Source organism: Salvia hispanica, chromosome 6, assembly GCF_029641045.1.
Source record: "Salvia hispanica isolate PSC_SH4W2 chromosome 6, Shi_PSC_v1, whole genome shotgun sequence".
In the NCBI taxonomy this organism is placed as follows: Eukaryota; Viridiplantae; Streptophyta; class Magnoliopsida; order Lamiales; family Lamiaceae; genus Salvia; species Salvia hispanica.
The window spans coordinates 29,091,820-29,109,246 of NC_142697.1; the positions used below are offsets into that span (position 1 = coordinate 29,091,820).

The window sequence follows — 17,427 nt, forward strand, 5'->3', positions numbered from 1 at the left end:
AAAAAAATAGATGAATAAGTTTTTTTTTATTTGGTGAAGCTATAAATGATCAAGTTGGGGGACAATAAAGTGGGACTTAAATACCAAAATAATGAATGTTAGAAATGACAAGTAAAGTCACATTGTTTGTTCAAATCAAAGTGGAGTAGTATTAAATATCTATAACTAAATTTCATCCAATTTATATTTTATCCAATTAAATCTATATCCACACAATAATATTTACTATCAAGATTTGTGCTTTGTCCTATAGTTTTTGGAATTGGATGAATTATATTTAATCAATTGAATTTTTTTTACTGGGGTAAGTAGATTCCAAAAAGGTAGGACCCATAAATTTTTTGGTGGGTCCAAAAGCATGAAAAAGTGGGCCCAACTTCCACTTTCAATGAAGCACATAAATTTTGGTCTGTCATCAAAAGCAGCTTCAGAGCACCAAAATCTAAGTTTGCATATATATATATCTATGAACAATACACGCACAAACACACATTAATGCGTGTGCATCTTCTCATTATTAGAGAGTGAGAACCAAAGAGGGGGCAAAGGCAAACCTTCAGGTCAAGGATAACAGCTGTTAGCCTTATTTTTCCTGACAGTTTGCCGCTAAAGTTTGCAACTTTTTGTGATGCACTCTCTCTCTCTAATTGGAACAAGCATAGAATAAAGTGGGAAAAGGGGATAGGAGGAATCAAAGTATATTTTGCATAAGATAATATAACAAGAAAAATAAAAGAAAGCATATTTCTATCTAAAAATACAATCTTGGAGAAGGGCTTCTTGCAATTCGTGGCATTATGGGTTTGAAAGTGGATATTGCAATGTGTAACGCATTTTTGGTGTTTTTGAGCTCATGGGTTTCTTGTGGAGAGGCTTCTGTTTCGTATGATTCAAAGGCCATTTCTGTTAATGGGCAGAGGAAGATTCTCATTTCTGGATCAATACACTATCCAAGAAGCACTCCTGAGGTATATTGATGGCAATGTAGCCTAAAAAATCTTTCCTTTTGCAGTTTCTTGAAATTTGAGTTTTTCCTTTTCTTTCCCATTAAATGCATGTTGTTTAAGGAAATATTTTAATGGGAGTTGCAGATGTGGCCAGATCTTATTCAGAAGGCAAAAGAAGGTGGAGTAGATGTGATTCAGACTTATGTGTTTTGGAATGGGCATGAGCCTGAACCTGGAAAGGTTGGAACTTGAATGTGCATTTTCAGCTTTTTGAGATATTGAACTGTGTGAGTGTGTGTGAGAGTGAGTTGTGCTTAATATTTTGTCAGTGGCTGAATTTAAAAAGAGAATCTTTTGCAGTATTATTTTGAGGAGAGGTATGATTTAGTGAAGTTTATTAAGCTGGTGAAGGAAGCTGGGCTTTATGCCCACCTCAGAATTGGTCCTTATGCCTGTGCTGAGTGGAATTTTGGGTAATGATACTAAACAAGCTGAGGATGTTTTCTAAAATTAGTGTCTGTTTTCTTGATTTGAAGTTTTTGTTTGCTTGCTGTTTCTTATCTCAGGGGTTTCCCAGTTTGGCTGAAGTATGTACCAGGCATTAGTTTCAGGACTGATAATGAGCCTTTTAAGGTTTTAATTTCTTTGAAATTTCAAGTTTTGTTCCATAGATTGATAGTACTTCAGAAGCCCCTTTAATTGGTTTTCTTGTTTGTTGTTGCTCATGAAACTCTTTGTCATCGAAAGGCTGCGATGCAAAAGTTCACAACGAAGATTGTGACAATGATGAAAGCTGAAAAGCTGTACGAAACTCAGGGTGGTCCGATTATACTATCTCAGGTAGTCAAAATGCTCCCACTCGATTTTCTGAAGCATTATATTAGGTGAAATTGGAAGGCCTTTGAAAAAAATGTGTTCTTTGTGATAGATTGAAAATGAGTATGGGCCGATGGAGTACGAGCTGGGTGCACCAGGGCGGGCATACACAGAATGGGCGGCCAAAATGGCTGTGGGTCTCGGCACTGGTGTCCCGTGGATCATGTGCAAGCAAGACGACGCCCCCGATCCTATTGTTAGTATTGCTCCTTTTCTCATTTGAGTTATGCTTTGCATGTTGAGTACTTAGTATTGTATAGTTTCTTGTCCGCATTCATGGTCACCGATCACGTTTAAGATCTTGTCACTTATGCACAAGGTTTCGCTTCCTTCGTCTATCATGCCATGATGCCATTCTTGAATATAAAATTAGTATGCTCAACTTTCAACTATGTCTCCTAACGACGTGTGTGATTATTGTCGTTGACAGTCCACCTACTCGTACATTGCCTTTGCAGATTAACACGTGCAATGGTTTCTACTGTGATTACTTCTCGCCCAACAAGGCTTACAAACCGAAGATGTGGACTGAAGCATGGACCGGCTGGTACTCACTGAAACCGATCTATTTCGACAAAGAGTATATTTAATAGGTTGTATAGGAAAGTAATGTCTTGCAATATTGTTCTACTTGTTCTACAGGTTTACTGAATTTGGAGGCCCGGTTCCATATCGACCAGCTGAAGACCTGGCCTTTTCCGTTGCCAAATTTATTCAAAAAGGAGGCTCTTACATTAACTATTATATGGTAAATTGTGTTTTCTCTAAACTGGCTGACTAGATAAAACTGATGATAGCTTCATTTTAGCTAAGTGTGTTTTACTTCCTTTTCTTTAGTATCATGGAGGTACAAACTTCGGCCGGACTGCTGGTGGTCCGTTTATCGCTACTAGCTACGACTATGATGCGCCTCTTGATGAATATGGTCCGTACACGAATTTTGTTTCTGTTAAAGTTTTATGCTCTAGATGTAGTAATTGTCTTCCAGTTCAATTTAAGCATTCAAATTCACGGCTGGATAGTGGCTCGACATCTTAATTCTGATGTGTAGGATTAATGAGGGAGCCTAAGTGGGGTCATCTGAAAGATTTGCATAGAGCCATCAAGCTCTGTGAGCCAGCTCTAATATCGGGAGAACCTACAGTAACTCCACTTGGAAATTATCAGGAGGTCTGTTTAGTTAAAATTCTCCCGTTCGTTCTTGATTCCATTATTCACGACAGAAATGTGATGTTCTTCCACGCAGGCTCATGTTTTCAAATCGAAGTCTGGTCCGTGTGCTGCTTTTCTTGCAAATTATAATCAGCATTCGTTTGCTAAAGTGGCGTTTGCGAACGGACACTACAACTTGCCTCCTTGGTCCATCAGTATCCTTCCAGATTGCAAGAACACTGTTTATAATACAGCAAGGGTAAGAAACAGCCTTTTAGTCCCGTGTTCTCTCGATTATATAAAGAGAAAACATCTTGATAACAAGCAAGTTTTTTCTTTAGATTGGTGCTCAGAGTGCACAAATGAAAATGACCCCTGTCAGCAAAGGATTTGATTGGGAGTCGTACAACGAAGAGGCTGCATCACACAGGGACAACTCATTTACGATGGTTGGATTGGTCGAGCAGATCAATACCACCAGAGACAACACCGACTATTTATGGTATACGACAGAGTAAGTCTAGTGTAGAATTCAACTCTATTTCTTTTGATCCTTTCTCAATATTACATTTATCGTGTTTGTTTCTGTTATTCAGAGTGGAGATTGACCCGAGCGAAGGATTCTTTAGAGGGGGGAAGCCTCCTGTTCTCACAGTATCGTCTGCTGGCCATGCCCTGCATGTATTTATCAACGGACAGCTTTCAGGTGCGCAATCTAATTGATAAAATTGAGCGTTGTGCATCTCGTACAATGTGACAGTCACCAGAAAGCATTCTTTACATGACTTTCTTACAGGAACTGCCTATGGAAGTCTAGAACATCCCAAATTAACTTTTACGGACAGCGTGCCTCTGAAAGCCGGAGTAAACCAAATCTCGCTGCTAAGCATTGCTGTTGGTCTCCCGGTACGCTCTCTATCTCTTCTCTGCCCCTTGTGCATACATGGAAGCCTTATCTTTGCTTCTTGTTTCCACGTTTCTTCGTCTGCGTGAGCTCAGAATGTCGGCCCACATTTTGAAACGTGGAACGCTGGAGTTCTTGGTCCCGTTTCTCTCAGTGGTCTCAACGAGGGGCGAAGAGACTTGACATGGCAAAAATGGTCTTATACGGTTAGTTTACAAAAGACACGTGTATTTATCTCCGTTGCTTGCGTTCCCGTGTGTTAACTCGACCGAATTCTGGACAGGTCGGTCTAAAAGGAGAATCTCTTAGTCTTCACTCACTCAGTGGAAGCTCCTCCGTTGAATGGGTTGAAGGATCGTACGTCAGTGAAAGGCTACCACTGACATGGTACAAGGTAAGTGTGTTTCGACTTTCGATCAGTTATTTCTCTATGCAACTTGATAGCTATTTCTCTTAATCTCCATATACTTTCGCCTCGTTGTTTTCTAGACTACGTTCAACGCACCAGAAGGAGACGAGCCTTTAGCGTTGGATATGAATACCATGAGTAAAGGTCAGGTGTGGATAAATGGCCAAAGCATCGGGCGCTACTGGAACCAGTACAAAGCATCTAATGGCTGCGAACCCTGCAACTACGCTGGGTGGTTCAACGAGAAAAAGTGCCTAACCAACTGTGGCGAAGCTTCTCAGAGATGGTAACGCGAGATTCTTCGTATTTCATTCAGATACGAGCACAAATTTGATAAGTCTTGGACTTCTAAATTCTAGGTACCACGTCCCTCGTTCCTGGCTGTATCCGACCGGAAATCTGTTGGTCCTGTTTGAAGAATGGGGAGGGAATCCTTACGGGATCAATCTAGTGAAAAGGGAAGTAGCGAGCGTATGCTCTAATATATTCGAATGGCAACCAACCTTAGTGAACTGGCAGCTGCTGTCATCAGGGAAAGTCGACAAACCATTAAGGCCGAAAGCTCACCTCTCGTGTGCCTCGGGTCAGAAGATCTCGTCCATCAAGTTTGCCAGCTTTGGGACGCCCGAAGGCTCCTGTGGAAACTTCCAACAGGGGAGCTGCCATGCTTTCCACTCCTACGACGTTTTTGAGAGGGTATTTCTTAACCTCTTTCTGCATTCAACACCGTTGCTCGTGTTTAATTTAAACATCATTCCCATTCTCTGTACAGTACTGTGTCGGCCAGCAATCTTGCGCGGTGCCTGTAACACCTGAGATCTTTGGTGGAGATCCATGTCCGAATGTGATGAAGAAGCTCTCAGTCGAGGCCGTCTGCAGCTGATGAGAGACGCTCGTTTGTTCCTTTCGACACAGGTACTCCCACACTATTGGCCAATTTTGAGATCATGAGTTTCCAAGACACCATTTTTCACCACAAACCATTTTTATTTGGGCTATGTTGGGTTGAAGTTGTACATACATGCAACACACACCATCTATGTCCAAGATCACAGTAGATTTTAAGATGATTCGGGAGAAGAACGTGTATATATGGATAGTTTCCGTCATTGTTCATCGTTGCGTTGTGCATCACAATTCACAACGCGACGAAAAAACGAGTTCATGTGCAAAATCCCCAGTATTCATACAATCTCATGCCTTGTGAGTTTCTCATGCTGAAGAAAGCAATTTGTAAGAAATGCTTTGGCAATTATCAAGAATTGTTGATCAAATGTTGTTTGTTTAATTGATTTCTTGGCTTTTGGATTATCAATCAGGATTGAGGGAATTTATATATAATGCTAGAAATTAGGGAGATGATTAGATAATTAATTAAATATAAATGTGGAGAATTGATCATTATATGATTTACAATTGTCATAAAAAGAAGCATTATTTTAATATATGAAAAAACATTGATATAAAACCATTCATGTATGAATAATGAACTATAACAACTAATACTCATTTCATCCTATCCAAAGTTAATTGATATTTTTTTTGATGTTCAAGCTAAGTAAGTCATTTTCTCATTTAGCAATAATCAACTATTTAATCTCATTTACTTCTTTTTTTAGTTTTTATAATCTATCATCATTTATTTACTTTGTTATTTATCCACTTATTCACTAAACATTAATTTTTTCTCGTCCTCAAAAAATATCACAATTAATTTGGGACATTATTTGTTGGTAAATGTTGAATTGACCAAATACTAACATATATATGATGGCCGATTTTATGATCAAATGTTATCTTTTGAATTGACATCTAGCAAATTCTTTTATTTGGTAGGCAATATATTGCCAAAACTATAAATAAATCAAATGTTGAAATTTAGGTAACACCCCTTTCAAATACGACAATGAGGTATGCAAAAAGAAATCCATATATTAATATAATTACTTCTTCCAAATTTTAGAATTAGGTTAATATATCAGATGCATCAACCTCACAAATGTCGATATAAGAATCAACCCAATTCTCATCCAAATAATATCTTAGGATTCCTCTATGGTCCACTTTGTCCCCAACCAAAATTCCATTTGATAAAGCTGAAATAAATCAGAATCAAGAATATAATTTCTTGCAATTATATACTACTCCATCAACAAAATGGAAACACAATTAATAATACTACAAATGACTCACAGTTAGTGCATTCTGGTCAAAATACTTACTCATCAAGCACTTATCCCAAAGCATAAATATTAGTAATACATTTATACCTAAAATTAGTAGTAACAATTTTAACGAGGAAGAACATGATATATATATTAAACTACAATTTGTATGATTGGTCTGTTTACTATCAAAGTTCTTCAAAATCTTCATAAAAGTGACATCACCGTAGATGACAAAAGTCGAAAAAACTATTAAGAATACAAGACAAGCCCTACAGTGGCAACAGAAAATTGAGGTTTTGCAGCAGTGTAAACATTTACACAGTTTAAAAGCTCATACTGCAAATCAGAGGTACCTGATATAACTTGTCTCCCATCCCAAAGACTGTTAGAATCTCTTGCTTCTACGTTTTCCTTAATCGATCTTCACGGAGGAATATATCTTGCGGACAAACCAGAAGCAAGCATAGAACCCTATCGTTCCGGTCAGGGCGAAGAAAGCATATGATGCAATGAGCATGTACCCGAAATACAAAATGCCCGAAACCAGCTTGGTGATTTCCAGCTTGGTGAAGAAGTAGAAAGCCGAGTACAGGAAGAGGTACAGAGCAGAGGAGCCAGCAGTCAGGTAAGCTCTCCACCACCAGTTATAGTCTTCGCTGCAGAGCTGGAAATAGCAGAGGACGATTGTGATCTCTGCGGATGTGACTATCAAGATCACGAAGACTATGAAGAGGAAGCCGAAGATGTAGTAGAACTGGTTTAGCCAGATGGAAGTCAAGATGAAGAACAACTCTATGAAAACCGCACCAAATGGAAGGATGCCTCCGATGAGTACAGAGAATACTGGCTTCATGTACCAGGCCTGTTCAGGTACCTGCCTCGGGATCTTATTTGTCTTCACAGGATCTTCAACGGCGGGCTTTTTGAATCCCAAATAACTACCGACAAATACCAATGGTACTGATATTCCAAACCATAGACATACGAGTGCAAACATTGTTCCAAAAGGAACAGCACCGGATGACTTTTCTCCCCAAATGAGAGCATTCAGCACAAAGAAGACTGCAAAGAGTATACCGGGGAACATGAAGGCCGTTTTCAAGGTATTCCTCTTCCACTCAGTTCCCTTAAACATTTTGTAAAGACGGGCAGATGAGTATCCACCGAACAACCCCATAAAAACCCACAAGAGAACCATAGCTGTCATCAGCCCACCACGGTTGGAAGGAGATAGGAAACCTAGCAATGCGAATATCATTGTCACGAGTGTCATTGCAAAGATCTGGATGCCAGTACCAACGTAAACACACAGCAACCCGTAGTTTGATGGTGGCCTAAAAACATCTCCATGAACCAGCTTCCACCCAGTTTCTTCTTGAGCTTCATCTTGGGTTTCCAATTGATTGTAGTTGGCAATATCTTTGTACAGAGTTCTCATCATTATCATGGCAACCATCCCAGAAAGGAAGAGGACAATCATCAAGGAGTTAATGATTGAAAACCAGTGAATCTGATCGTCATTCATGAGAAGGTACGTATCCCACCTGGATGCCCACTTGATATCACTTTCCTGCAATGGAATCTTGTGTTATTGTTGTGGGAAGACCAACAGATATTGACAGATGATTTAAATTCTTACATGAGCTTACCTTGAAAGTAACATCATAAGTAAATACGATGTCTTTGTCTTTATCCACTTCCTGTGGTACTGTACTCCCCTGAACCATATTTTTGGTGTTCTGGTTGCATGTAGGCACATTAGGATTCTTTTCATCCCACTCCTTGAACTCATGGTTAATGCTGCAGGATCAATATTGGAGAAAGGAAATGAAAATCGAGAAAAAAATAACTTCAGGAAGAAATTAAAAACCTAGGGATTCCTTATACGGTATACAGATGTGGAAAATTCTCTCCATTATCATTTTTTCTCATACAAGCTCCAAATTCAACTTTAAAAGTCAATCTATACATGTAAACAAATCTGAGTTACTGGTGCAATTATTAAAATAAGAGCAACACACCTTCCAGGAGATACTTCAAATCCAACAATTCGAGCAGTATCAGTTTCAGGATCTTTATGATACATAACTCTGAAGCTTAAGTGGTTATGAATAAAATATTTCTCCTCTTTGCTCTGGAAAATATTTACATGCATTACAGCAAGTAGATGTGTTTGCAATAAATATTTTAAATGAGACATATGCTTAACATAAGAAAAAAGAGACAAACATACCCCAGCATAGTTTCCCTTGAACCCTACACGAAAACCGTGCTCATAAGTTGTAGATGGAATTCCATCTCTCCTTTGCCTAAGTACAGCTACTGGAAGATTATCTAGAATCCTGCATCCAGTTCCAGTTTCAGTTTCAGGTGTTAACATGAAGAATCAATAAAGCAATCATCACCAGTATATCATCATATGGTAGAAGAATAGTATCGAGAATTCAGATGTACTTGGTTTACACTTACATATTGACTCTGTACTCGTCATCAATTTTTTCCTTGAAATCCTTAGCAGCTTGAGCATCAAGATGACTTTTGCAAGCCACCGTACAAGATTTTTCCTCCCTCATGTTAAACTAATATTACAAAGCATAATGTCTATATTAGGAACAGAGGGATAAAAAAGAGAGGAGTAACTACAGAGTATTTATCTATTCATGGATACTTACAGTATAAATTGAATTTTCAATACGATCACCTCGAAGCACCTCTCCAAGGTTTTCAGCAACATTCTGAATCTTAGTTGGCTTGCAGTATTTCAAGAAATAATAGTCATATGGAAGTTGTGTCTTAGTAGATGACAGCTTGTTCACTTTCACAGGAAGTTCATCCCCCTGATAGGAATGGGGAAGAAAAGCATTACAGTTGGAGAAGGCATAAAATTCTGAGAGAGCAAGACATTGTCTTCACCCTATTCAGAAGTGAACTAATTAGCTATCAAGCGCGAGATGCTTAACATACATGTTTCTTAAGCCAATAGATACATCAAGCCTAACACTCGCACTCATTTTTGAAAAAAAAATAAAGCGATTGATGAAACTTAGATTTGGTAAGCCAGAAGAGGAATCAGTTTGTAAATTATTTACATCTATAAAAGCGTTATGTTTCTGCATCAGATCAACAATGGCTATCTTGAAGTTTTGAAAGAGGAGAAATAAAATGACTTTATTCATCATGACTAGCACATGGAGAGCCAGATCGAGCACAGCAATTAAAATACAAATTTGATCAACTTATTCACCTTCCCCTATCAAATCCGTATTCATATACCACCAAAAAACGCTTCAATATTATTGCCTTTATAGTTTATACAACACAGATACCATTCGTAGATCGAGTGCATGGAGAGCTAGATGGAGCACAGAACAAAAAAAATACAAATGTGATCAGCTGACTTTCCCTATCAAATCCATATTCATATACTAGCAAGATATTCATCAATATTATCCCCTTTATACAGCACATATACCAATCCAAGATTCACACTGAGCCTTTCTTCATACTACAAGACATCCGGTCAAAATCCAGACCATAAAATGCCACTACTTGCGAGTTCAAACCAACACAAACCATCATGAGAAATATAAATGCTGGGGAATGACATGTATTTTCCTGAATCATACAGTAGCAGTTAAACCTAGAAAGACAGCAACAAAAGCAACACATGCAGCCCCTATAATCAAAGTCAAACACTCACTCACATCAAACAAATCATCCAATTATACCCCAATGCCACCTATCCACATACATAAAAAGGTAAAACCATCTATTACACTCAATACAGAACCAAAAACCCCGGATCGCTCCAAAATCACCCAAAGACCGGTTTGATAAGCATAAATCCTAGATCTCCACCGATCAATTTAATAGGATAACAACAAAGCTCCACATAAAGCCAACACGACACCTACAGATCTAATTACGAAAGGTTTATCCAGCTAAACCTCGATCTAGAACTCCGAAATGAAAGAGAGAGAAGAAAAAATCGTTACTCTAGCAAAATCACGAGGCGCAACGCCGGGGAGGTAGAAGGAATGCGCCGACGAGAACAGCACGAGCAAGCATGAAACAATGGCGGTGATCCGACCCGGTATTCGGCGACCCATCTCTCTCGATTCGGATCCTCCAATTTCAGAGAGAGAGAGAGTGAAACAAACTGAATGGTAGATGTAACAGCGGTTTTATACTCACTATTTTATTATTTAATTTAATCGGAATTATGGGAGAAGGTGAAATGTCCAAAGTCGCTATTCCTGAATGCGATTTACGGATATAACTTTTTTTGTTTGGTGAAATGTCATAAGTAGTTAAATTAAATTGACTATTTTAGTATTTATTGGTAAGTATTAGGTGATAGTACATGATATGTAATACAAGTAAATAAAACAAACGGTTTCTTAGCAAATACTATAAGCAGAGAAAATTGATTTTATACTTTATATAGGAAAATAAACATGTTTAGTTGATGTTGTGAGTGTTAGGAATTATAGTAATTAAAGATAATTACCATATTATTAATTTTTTCTATCTTACATTTCATGGCTGTGGGAAATTGATGATCTCTCATTAATAATCCTTGTATGATAATTTGTCTTTTGAGATAATACAGAAATTACATTTACTATTCACAATTCATATTCGAGTCATCCTTCATAAAATCGAATTCATTCAACATTTTATAATTTCTTAATTACAAATGAAAAAACTTCTTGTGATGCCATGATAACAAATTTAGAATGTAGTATCTCATTCTCAAAGGCCCATTAAGATATAAACAAATACTCATCATGTTTTAAAAAATTTGATTGGAGTATGATTACTTAGAGCATGTGATTCAATTAGCACCTAGTGAAATAAGTGGTGAACTATGTGATAAGAATGATAAATAAGCTATAATATATTACTTCTGAATAATATGTTATTGGATAATATGTATAAATGAAATTTGTGTATTTTTAATGAATATTCCGTATTAAAAAAAATAATTTTTTGGGACGAAGTAACTAAAAGTCCATAATGAATTGGTACGTATTTAGTTATACAGCTAATTCAATACAACCACTCCTTCAATTTTGGCTCTAAAAATAAATTTTTCTCTGATCATCCACTTTTTCAAGGCGCAAATTCACACATTTTACACACACAAAATCATGTATGCTTACGAACTAACGCTTATATAGGATCCTCACCTTCTTCGCACAATCCTCCGATTTCCCAATCTCCGGCAGCTTGCCGCCGTGACTGGAATTTCTCAATTTCCTCCACACATGGGTACGTATACAACATTCTATTGTTTGTTTTCATTATGTAAAGCACATCGATTAAATGATCCACCATAATCATTATCAACAATTATTTGTAATATTGGTTGGTGGTATTATCAATGTGTGGCTTTGGATTGGATGAGTACTTTGTCATTAGATTTTTTGACTAGCCTATGCTTGATATTTGATTTACATTTCATTTTTTTATTTGCATGAAATTGTTGAGGTGTTGACATTCAATTTTTTTGGTGTGAAGTGAGTGATTCTTGATAACTTATTACATTGCTTTATAATGAAACCATTGTTGTTTACCTAGATAAAGAGTGTTGCTCAACTCACCTCATAGACGGGGATGGTAATTTCAATGTCGAAGGGGTTGATCTTTTCATGAAGGAGGTTAAACTTTCAGAATGTGGACTTTCTTATGCTGTAGTAGCCATCATGGGCCCTCAGAGTAGCGGTATAGATTTTTTTTTATACTTAGTGATTGTCACCGATCATAGTCAATGTGCCTGATGTGAAGTATGGCTCGTTCTTGACAGGGAAGAGTACATTGATGAATCATCTGTTTGGTACTAATTTCAGAGAAATGGATGCTTTCAAGGGAAGGCACGCGCTTATATACTCTACTATTGTAATTTGTTTTGTTATATGTTTTGGATTTTAACAATGTGTAACTCAATCAGGTCCCAAACCACTAAAGGTATATGGATGGCTAGGTGTGTCGGGATGGAACCCTGTACCGTTGTCATGGATTTAGAGGGTACTGATGGAAGAGAACGAGGAGAGGTCTAACTCACTTTATGCTAAGCGACCTTTAACATTCTTGTGGCATTTTGTGCATGTCATGGTTTATGGCCTTCATTTCCATCTTGTATCTAGTACTGAATAGTTGTCATTGATTATTAAAGTGACAATATTGTACCTATTTTTTTCTTCTCCAGGATGATACTGCTTTCGAGAAACAAAGTTCTCTTTTTGCCCTTGCTGTATCGGATATAGTATTGATAAACATGTAAGATTATCGAATTTTATTAGATGTGCACTAGCTTTTGTATTGTTTTTAGAATTACTTAATCACTCTGAAGATATATTTTAATATTTAGGTGGTGTCATGATATTGGCCGTGAGCAAGCTGCAAATAAACCTCTTTTGAAAACTGTGTTTCAGGCAAGTTATTGGTCTGAGTCTGATGTCTGAGAGTCTTTGATATGAATAGTAAATACATCAATGATTTAACATGCACTTTACAGGTTATGATGAGACTATTTAGTCCGCGTAAGACAACCTTGTTATTCGTTATTCGTGATAAAACAAGGGTATGCTCTCCCTCATACGTCTAAAATGAGTGCAAAGTGTATATGCTAAAATTGTCTAGCTAGATGCTGCATTTCTCATTTTCGTTAATGCAGACACCTTTGGAAAACCTGGAACCAGTTTTACGGGAAGACATTCAGAAGGTGCATTTTGTGAAACTCTTCAATGTACGTTTGGTGTTTTCATTATAGTTTCTCCCTAATGCATTCCTTTGTTTTTTCCTTATACTATCTTGGGTAGATATGGGATTCTGTCCCGAAACCAGAAGCTCATAGGGAAACTCCATTAAGCGATTTTTTCAATGTAAGATTGAAAAATTCAATCAAATCTTGATAATTTTTTTGTATAAATGGTGATATTACTATTTCTCGGGAATCATTGAATAACAGGTTGAAGTTGTCGCTCTCTCTAGTTTTGAAGAAAAAGAAGAGCTATTCAAAGAGCAGGTATATATAGGTTTTTGAACCTTGGAAAATTGTACTCTTTTTTCAACTGCTCGTAAGCTTGTGTTGCAAATGAGTTGGTTGCTTGATCATTTAATTACACCTCTCTAGAAAAGGTTGATGATATACTAGATATTGGAGACATGAATCATTCATTTGGTTAACGTTTTCTCTTTAATTTAAGGTGGCGAGTCTAAGACAACGATTTCACCAGTCTATCGCTCCTGGTGGGCTTGCCGGTGATAGGCGTGGTGTAGTTCCAGCTTCCGGTTTTTCGTTCAGTGCACAACAAATATGGAAAGTCATAAAGGAGAACAAGGACCTTGACCTGCCTGCTCACAAGGTATCCACCATATATGATTTTAGGACCACTACAAACTTTTGAGGAAGTTTAAACATTTAAAGGCTTCCTTGTTCATTTATAGGTTATGGTTGCGACTGTCCGTTGTGACGAGATTTCTAATGAAAAGTTCTCATCTTTCAGTGAAAATGCGGTATTGATCACATATATTATTTGAGTTATCTTTCAATTTCTGTGAAATTTATGAATCGTTAAGTTGTTGTTCATATTTCTAGGAATGGCGTGAATTAGAAGAGACAGTACAAACTGAACCAGTGCGAGGGTTTGGGAAAAAGCTGACGTCAATTATGGATGCTTGTTTAAAAGAGTAAGTCACTCGGATTTGTTTTAATACTTAAATTGCATTCAAATTTAAGTATTTGTCACGTGTTCAATTTTTATGGTTTTAGTGATTGTTATCTGATTTTTGAGTCATGAGACATTTATGCCAATGTTTTATTCTCTTTCCCAATGTTAGGTATGATTTTGAAGCCACATTTTTTGATGAAGGTGTGCGAACCGCAAAGCGAAATTTTTTGGAAGATAAGCTTTTACAGGTATAAAATGATACTATGAAGTTTATCTTTACATATATTATTCATATCTTAGTATTCAAAACCTAATATCTAATAAACAATTATAGGATATTTAAATTAGTTCATATATTTATAGTTTTAAGAATACAATCTCAACTAATACTATGCTATAATCTACTGCCAAAAGTAACAATAGTGATTCTTCCTCTAGTTATGCGTTTCTAGATTAAACAAAGAAGAGAAAAAATAATACTACTAGCACAAATGAACTTAAACTTTTAATTAAATATAGATTTAGTGGAAATAGGGCATAAATACATGCTAACAAATGAATACACTTTGTATATTTATTTTTGCATTTAATATTTTTAGCATGTTTTTGGTATAAATAAAATATAAACCAAGGCCCGGCCCAACCCGACCGACTTATCAAGTGGGCCTGGGCCGGGCCGGGCCCATTTGACAAGGGAATATACATTTATAATTTAACTTGTTTGTTTTTGTTAGCTTGTTCAACCTGCATACCAATCCATGTTGGGACATATACGCTCCGGAGCCTTGGATAAGTTCAAAGAAGCATTCAACAACGCCCTAAACGAGGGAAAAGGATTCTCTGCAGCTTCTCGTGATTGTGCTAAACAATGTATATCACAGTTTGATGAGGAGGCTCAAGGTATGGTTATCTACATTTGACTTGATAAGCTTCGTGTTTACAAGTTTGCAGCAACCTTCTTTCTGATGATCCCGCGAATTGGTTTTCGTGTGATTTTTTGCTTTGCATGCAGGCGTTCATATCGAACAATCAAACTGGGACTCTTCTAAAGTGAGAGAGAAACTCGGCCGAGACATTGAAGCGCACACTGAATCAGTTCGGACTGCCAAGTTGTCTGAGCTTACTAGCACATATGAGGTGAGAGATGGTCTCATTATGATCATGTTGCCACAACTTTCATACTAATAGTGTTTTTTTTGTGTCTTCAGACAAAGTTAGACGAGGCGTTGTCTGCACCCGTTGAGGCTTTGTTAGATGGAGCTAGCAATGACACATGGCCGGCAATCAGAAAGCTTCTCCAGCGCGAGAAAGAAAAGGCTGTTTCCGGATTTTCCGGTTCACTTACTGGTTTTGAAATGGATAATGCAACAAAAGATAAGATGGTGTCGAAACTGGAAACGCATGCAAGAGGGATCGTTGAAGCAAAGGCGAAAGAAGAAGCTGGAAGAGTTTTGATCCGTATGAAAGACAGGTATTTTTCGTACACATCATACGATATATTGCTGATCTCATGTCATAACCCTTGTTGGACGAACTACCTTATACAGGTTCACAACGCTGTTTAGTCACGACGCTGATTCAATGCCACGTGTCTGGACTGGGAAAGAAGATATTCGAGGAATAACTAAAACGGCTCGTTCTGCTGTATGATGATATTCTTTACTTAATCGGATAATTTATTCGATTATGTTAGTTTAAAAATTAATGGTTTTGTTTTTTTCTTGCGCAAGTCGCTGAAGTTGCTATCGATTATGTCTGCTATCCGGCTGGAAGACGATGGTGATAATATCGAGAGTTTGTTGTCCCTTGCTCTTATGGACCCGAAAGCTGCAGCTTCGGGGAATAAGAGTATTACAGCAGACCCTCTGGCCTCGAGCAGTTGGGAAAAGGTAGCTAGTTAACTTATTATGCACATTGCGCGATGTAATTAACGTATTGTTCGTTCACTGTCCAGATTCCGCCACCGAGAACCTTGTTAACACCGGTCCAGTGCAAATCCCTATGGAGGCAGTTTAAAACTGAGACAGAGTATACAGTTGGTCAGGCAATCACTGCTCAGGTAAACACGAGGCTTGTTTGTCGCGTTATAAAAATTCGTTTAACGCTTCGTTTCTTATTATGTTATGTTACTTATCAGGAGGCCAACAAGAGAAGCAACAACTGGTTGCCACCTCCATGGGCGATTTTCGCGTTGCTTATCTTGGGTTTTAACGAATTTATGACCCTTTTAAGGTACTCGTGATCTTCGTTTCTTTTATCTGTTTTGATCGAGCGATTACTAATTATGGCGCTTCCCCTTTATTTCGACAGAAATCCTCTGTATCTTGGTGTCTTTTTCATGATATTTCTGCTCCTCAAAGCCGTCTGGGTGCAAATGGATGTGGCCAATGAGTTTCGCCTCGGAGTTGTAAGTGGACTTAGCCTTAAATGCTTCTTTTCTGTAGCCATGTACATGACTCTATGGCCTTATTGCCTATGAAATATTTAAATTTAGCTTTGTATTTCATATGTTAGTATGTTACTAGCATTTGTTAGCATACAATAACATTTATGATATATGTGTTCACAACTACAGTTACCTGGAATTATATCAGTATCCACCAAATTCCTTCCTACTATAATGAACCTTGTAAAGAAGCTAGCCGAGGAGGGGACGTCGGCTGCTACTACGAATCCTAATCGAAACGCGTCTACTCAATCGAATTCCTCTGAGGTAAATTCATCTGGCTCTGCACACAACAAATCGCAGTAATCAACCAGCCAATTTATGTGCACAATGTTGAAGATGTTGTTTACTTGTAGGTGTATTTATGGGGGTGGTTTATGATTTAGAAAAAAGCCACATTTTTCTATGTTTTGTATCATTACAAGTTGGATTTATTTTGTATTTATTGAAACTTGGTCATTATTCATTTTGTATTCAAATCAAAAGTAATTGGCTTCACAAACCCTTTGAGGCTATTATCTATTTACTTTCCGTCCTCTTTTCTTTCGTAGCATAATATAATGCTATTTCTCTGTATATATATACTTCGAGATGAAGTTGGCTCAGAGATAAGCTAGTTGGGCCAAGCCCAATATAGCCCATCAAGCCTACTTTACTTGTTTCTATTTTATGAACTTTTATTTACATTCCAATCATCACAATTTTGAACTTAATCACCCTAATTAATTATATTGAATTCGTAGAAATATGCTATGATAATGCACCAATAGTGGTAGCTGTGATTTGAACTTATTAATTAAATGTGGCATGGGACATTATCACTTGGTATATAGTAGTAATTCTTTGACC

General features: G+C 37.4%; 3 protein-coding genes across 4 annotated transcripts; 2 read left to right on the forward strand and 1 right to left on the reverse strand.

The window, feature by feature from the left end:
* The first annotated feature begins 487 nt into the window (after positions 1–487).
* On the forward strand, positions 488–5,599 carry LOC125205909 (beta-galactosidase-like). Its single transcript, XM_048105111.2, has 19 exons — positions 488–968; positions 1,092–1,187; positions 1,308–1,420; positions 1,514–1,580; positions 1,695–1,787; positions 1,876–2,019; positions 2,282–2,370; positions 2,466–2,571; positions 2,661–2,748; positions 2,875–2,993; positions 3,070–3,234; positions 3,317–3,489; positions 3,572–3,681; positions 3,772–3,881; positions 3,975–4,085; positions 4,163–4,273; positions 4,369–4,574; positions 4,648–4,984; positions 5,061–5,599. The coding sequence occupies exons 1-19, from the start codon at positions 798–800 to the stop codon at positions 5,169–5,171; spliced, it is 2,520 nt and encodes an 839-aa protein (XP_047961068.1). The 5' UTR covers positions 488–797; the 3' UTR covers positions 5,172–5,599.
* Positions 5,600–6,577: 978 nt separating this feature from the next.
* TMN7 (transmembrane nine 7) lies at positions 6,578–10,615 on the reverse strand. 2 transcript variants are annotated; one of them, XM_048104086.2, is made up of 7 exons: positions 10,452–10,615; positions 9,129–9,293; positions 8,926–9,035; positions 8,690–8,798; positions 8,478–8,590; positions 8,106–8,256; positions 6,578–8,026 (listed from the first exon to the last, which is right to left on the reverse strand). In XM_048104086.2, exons 1-7 carry the CDS (start codon positions 10,563–10,565, stop codon positions 6,869–6,871), a joined length of 1,920 nt encoding a protein of 639 aa, XP_047960043.1. In that variant the 5' UTR covers positions 10,566–10,615; the 3' UTR covers positions 6,578–6,868. The 2 variants fall into 2 exon arrangements, with proteins under 2 accessions (XP_047960043.1, XP_088916875.1); XM_089060749.1 differs by having other exon boundaries at positions 9,129–9,370; positions 10,452–10,581.
* Positions 10,616–11,726: 1,111 nt separating this feature from the next.
* On the forward strand, positions 11,727–17,028 carry LOC125206535 (protein ROOT HAIR DEFECTIVE 3 homolog 1-like). The gene is made up of 23 exons (XM_048105780.2): positions 11,727–11,730; positions 12,040–12,183; positions 12,266–12,332; positions 12,410–12,512; positions 12,668–12,738; positions 12,830–12,893; positions 12,977–13,042; positions 13,136–13,183; positions 13,281–13,343; positions 13,430–13,486; positions 13,668–13,826; positions 13,909–13,977; positions 14,060–14,151; positions 14,302–14,380; positions 14,867–15,032; positions 15,145–15,269; positions 15,341–15,603; positions 15,680–15,776; positions 15,863–16,021; positions 16,087–16,191; positions 16,270–16,364; positions 16,443–16,539; positions 16,708–17,028. Exons 1-23 carry the CDS (start codon positions 11,727–11,729, stop codon positions 16,882–16,884), a joined length of 2,370 nt encoding a protein of 789 aa, XP_047961737.2. The 3' UTR covers positions 16,885–17,028.
* The last annotated feature ends 399 nt before the right edge of the window (positions 17,029–17,427 follow it).

Bases quoted from the DNA above. Each gene is read 5' to 3' on its own strand.
- LOC125205909 (XM_048105111.2), top strand. From the start codon at position 798: ATGGGTTTGAAAGTGGATATTGCAATGTGTAACGCATTTTTGGTGTTT. The intron at 2,994-3,069 runs GTCTGTTTAGTT...TCTTCCACGCAG, and splicing joins CACTTGGAAATTATCAGGAG to GCTCATGTTTTCAAATCGAA. The intron at 4,086-4,162 runs GTTAGTTTACAA...AATTCTGGACAG, and splicing joins GGCAAAAATGGTCTTATACG to GTCGGTCTAAAAGGAGAATC.
- TMN7 (XM_048104086.2), bottom strand. From the start codon at position 10,565: ATGGGTCGCCGAATACCGGGTCGGATCACCGCCATTGTTTCATGCTTG. The intron at 8,257-8,477 runs GTGTGTTGCTCT...TTGATCCTGCAG, and splicing joins TTTGAAGTATCTCCTGGAAG to CATTAACCATGAGTTCAAGG. The intron at 8,027-8,105 runs GTAAGCTCATGT...ATTCCATTGCAG, and splicing joins CTTATGATGTTACTTTCAAG to GAAAGTGATATCAAGTGGGC.
- LOC125206535 (XM_048105780.2), top strand. The intron at 13,487-13,667 runs GTATATATAGGT...CTTTAATTTAAG, and splicing joins AAGAGCTATTCAAAGAGCAG to GTGGCGAGTCTAAGACAACG. The intron at 13,827-13,908 runs GTATCCACCATA...GTTCATTTATAG, and splicing joins TTGACCTGCCTGCTCACAAG to GTTATGGTTGCGACTGTCCG.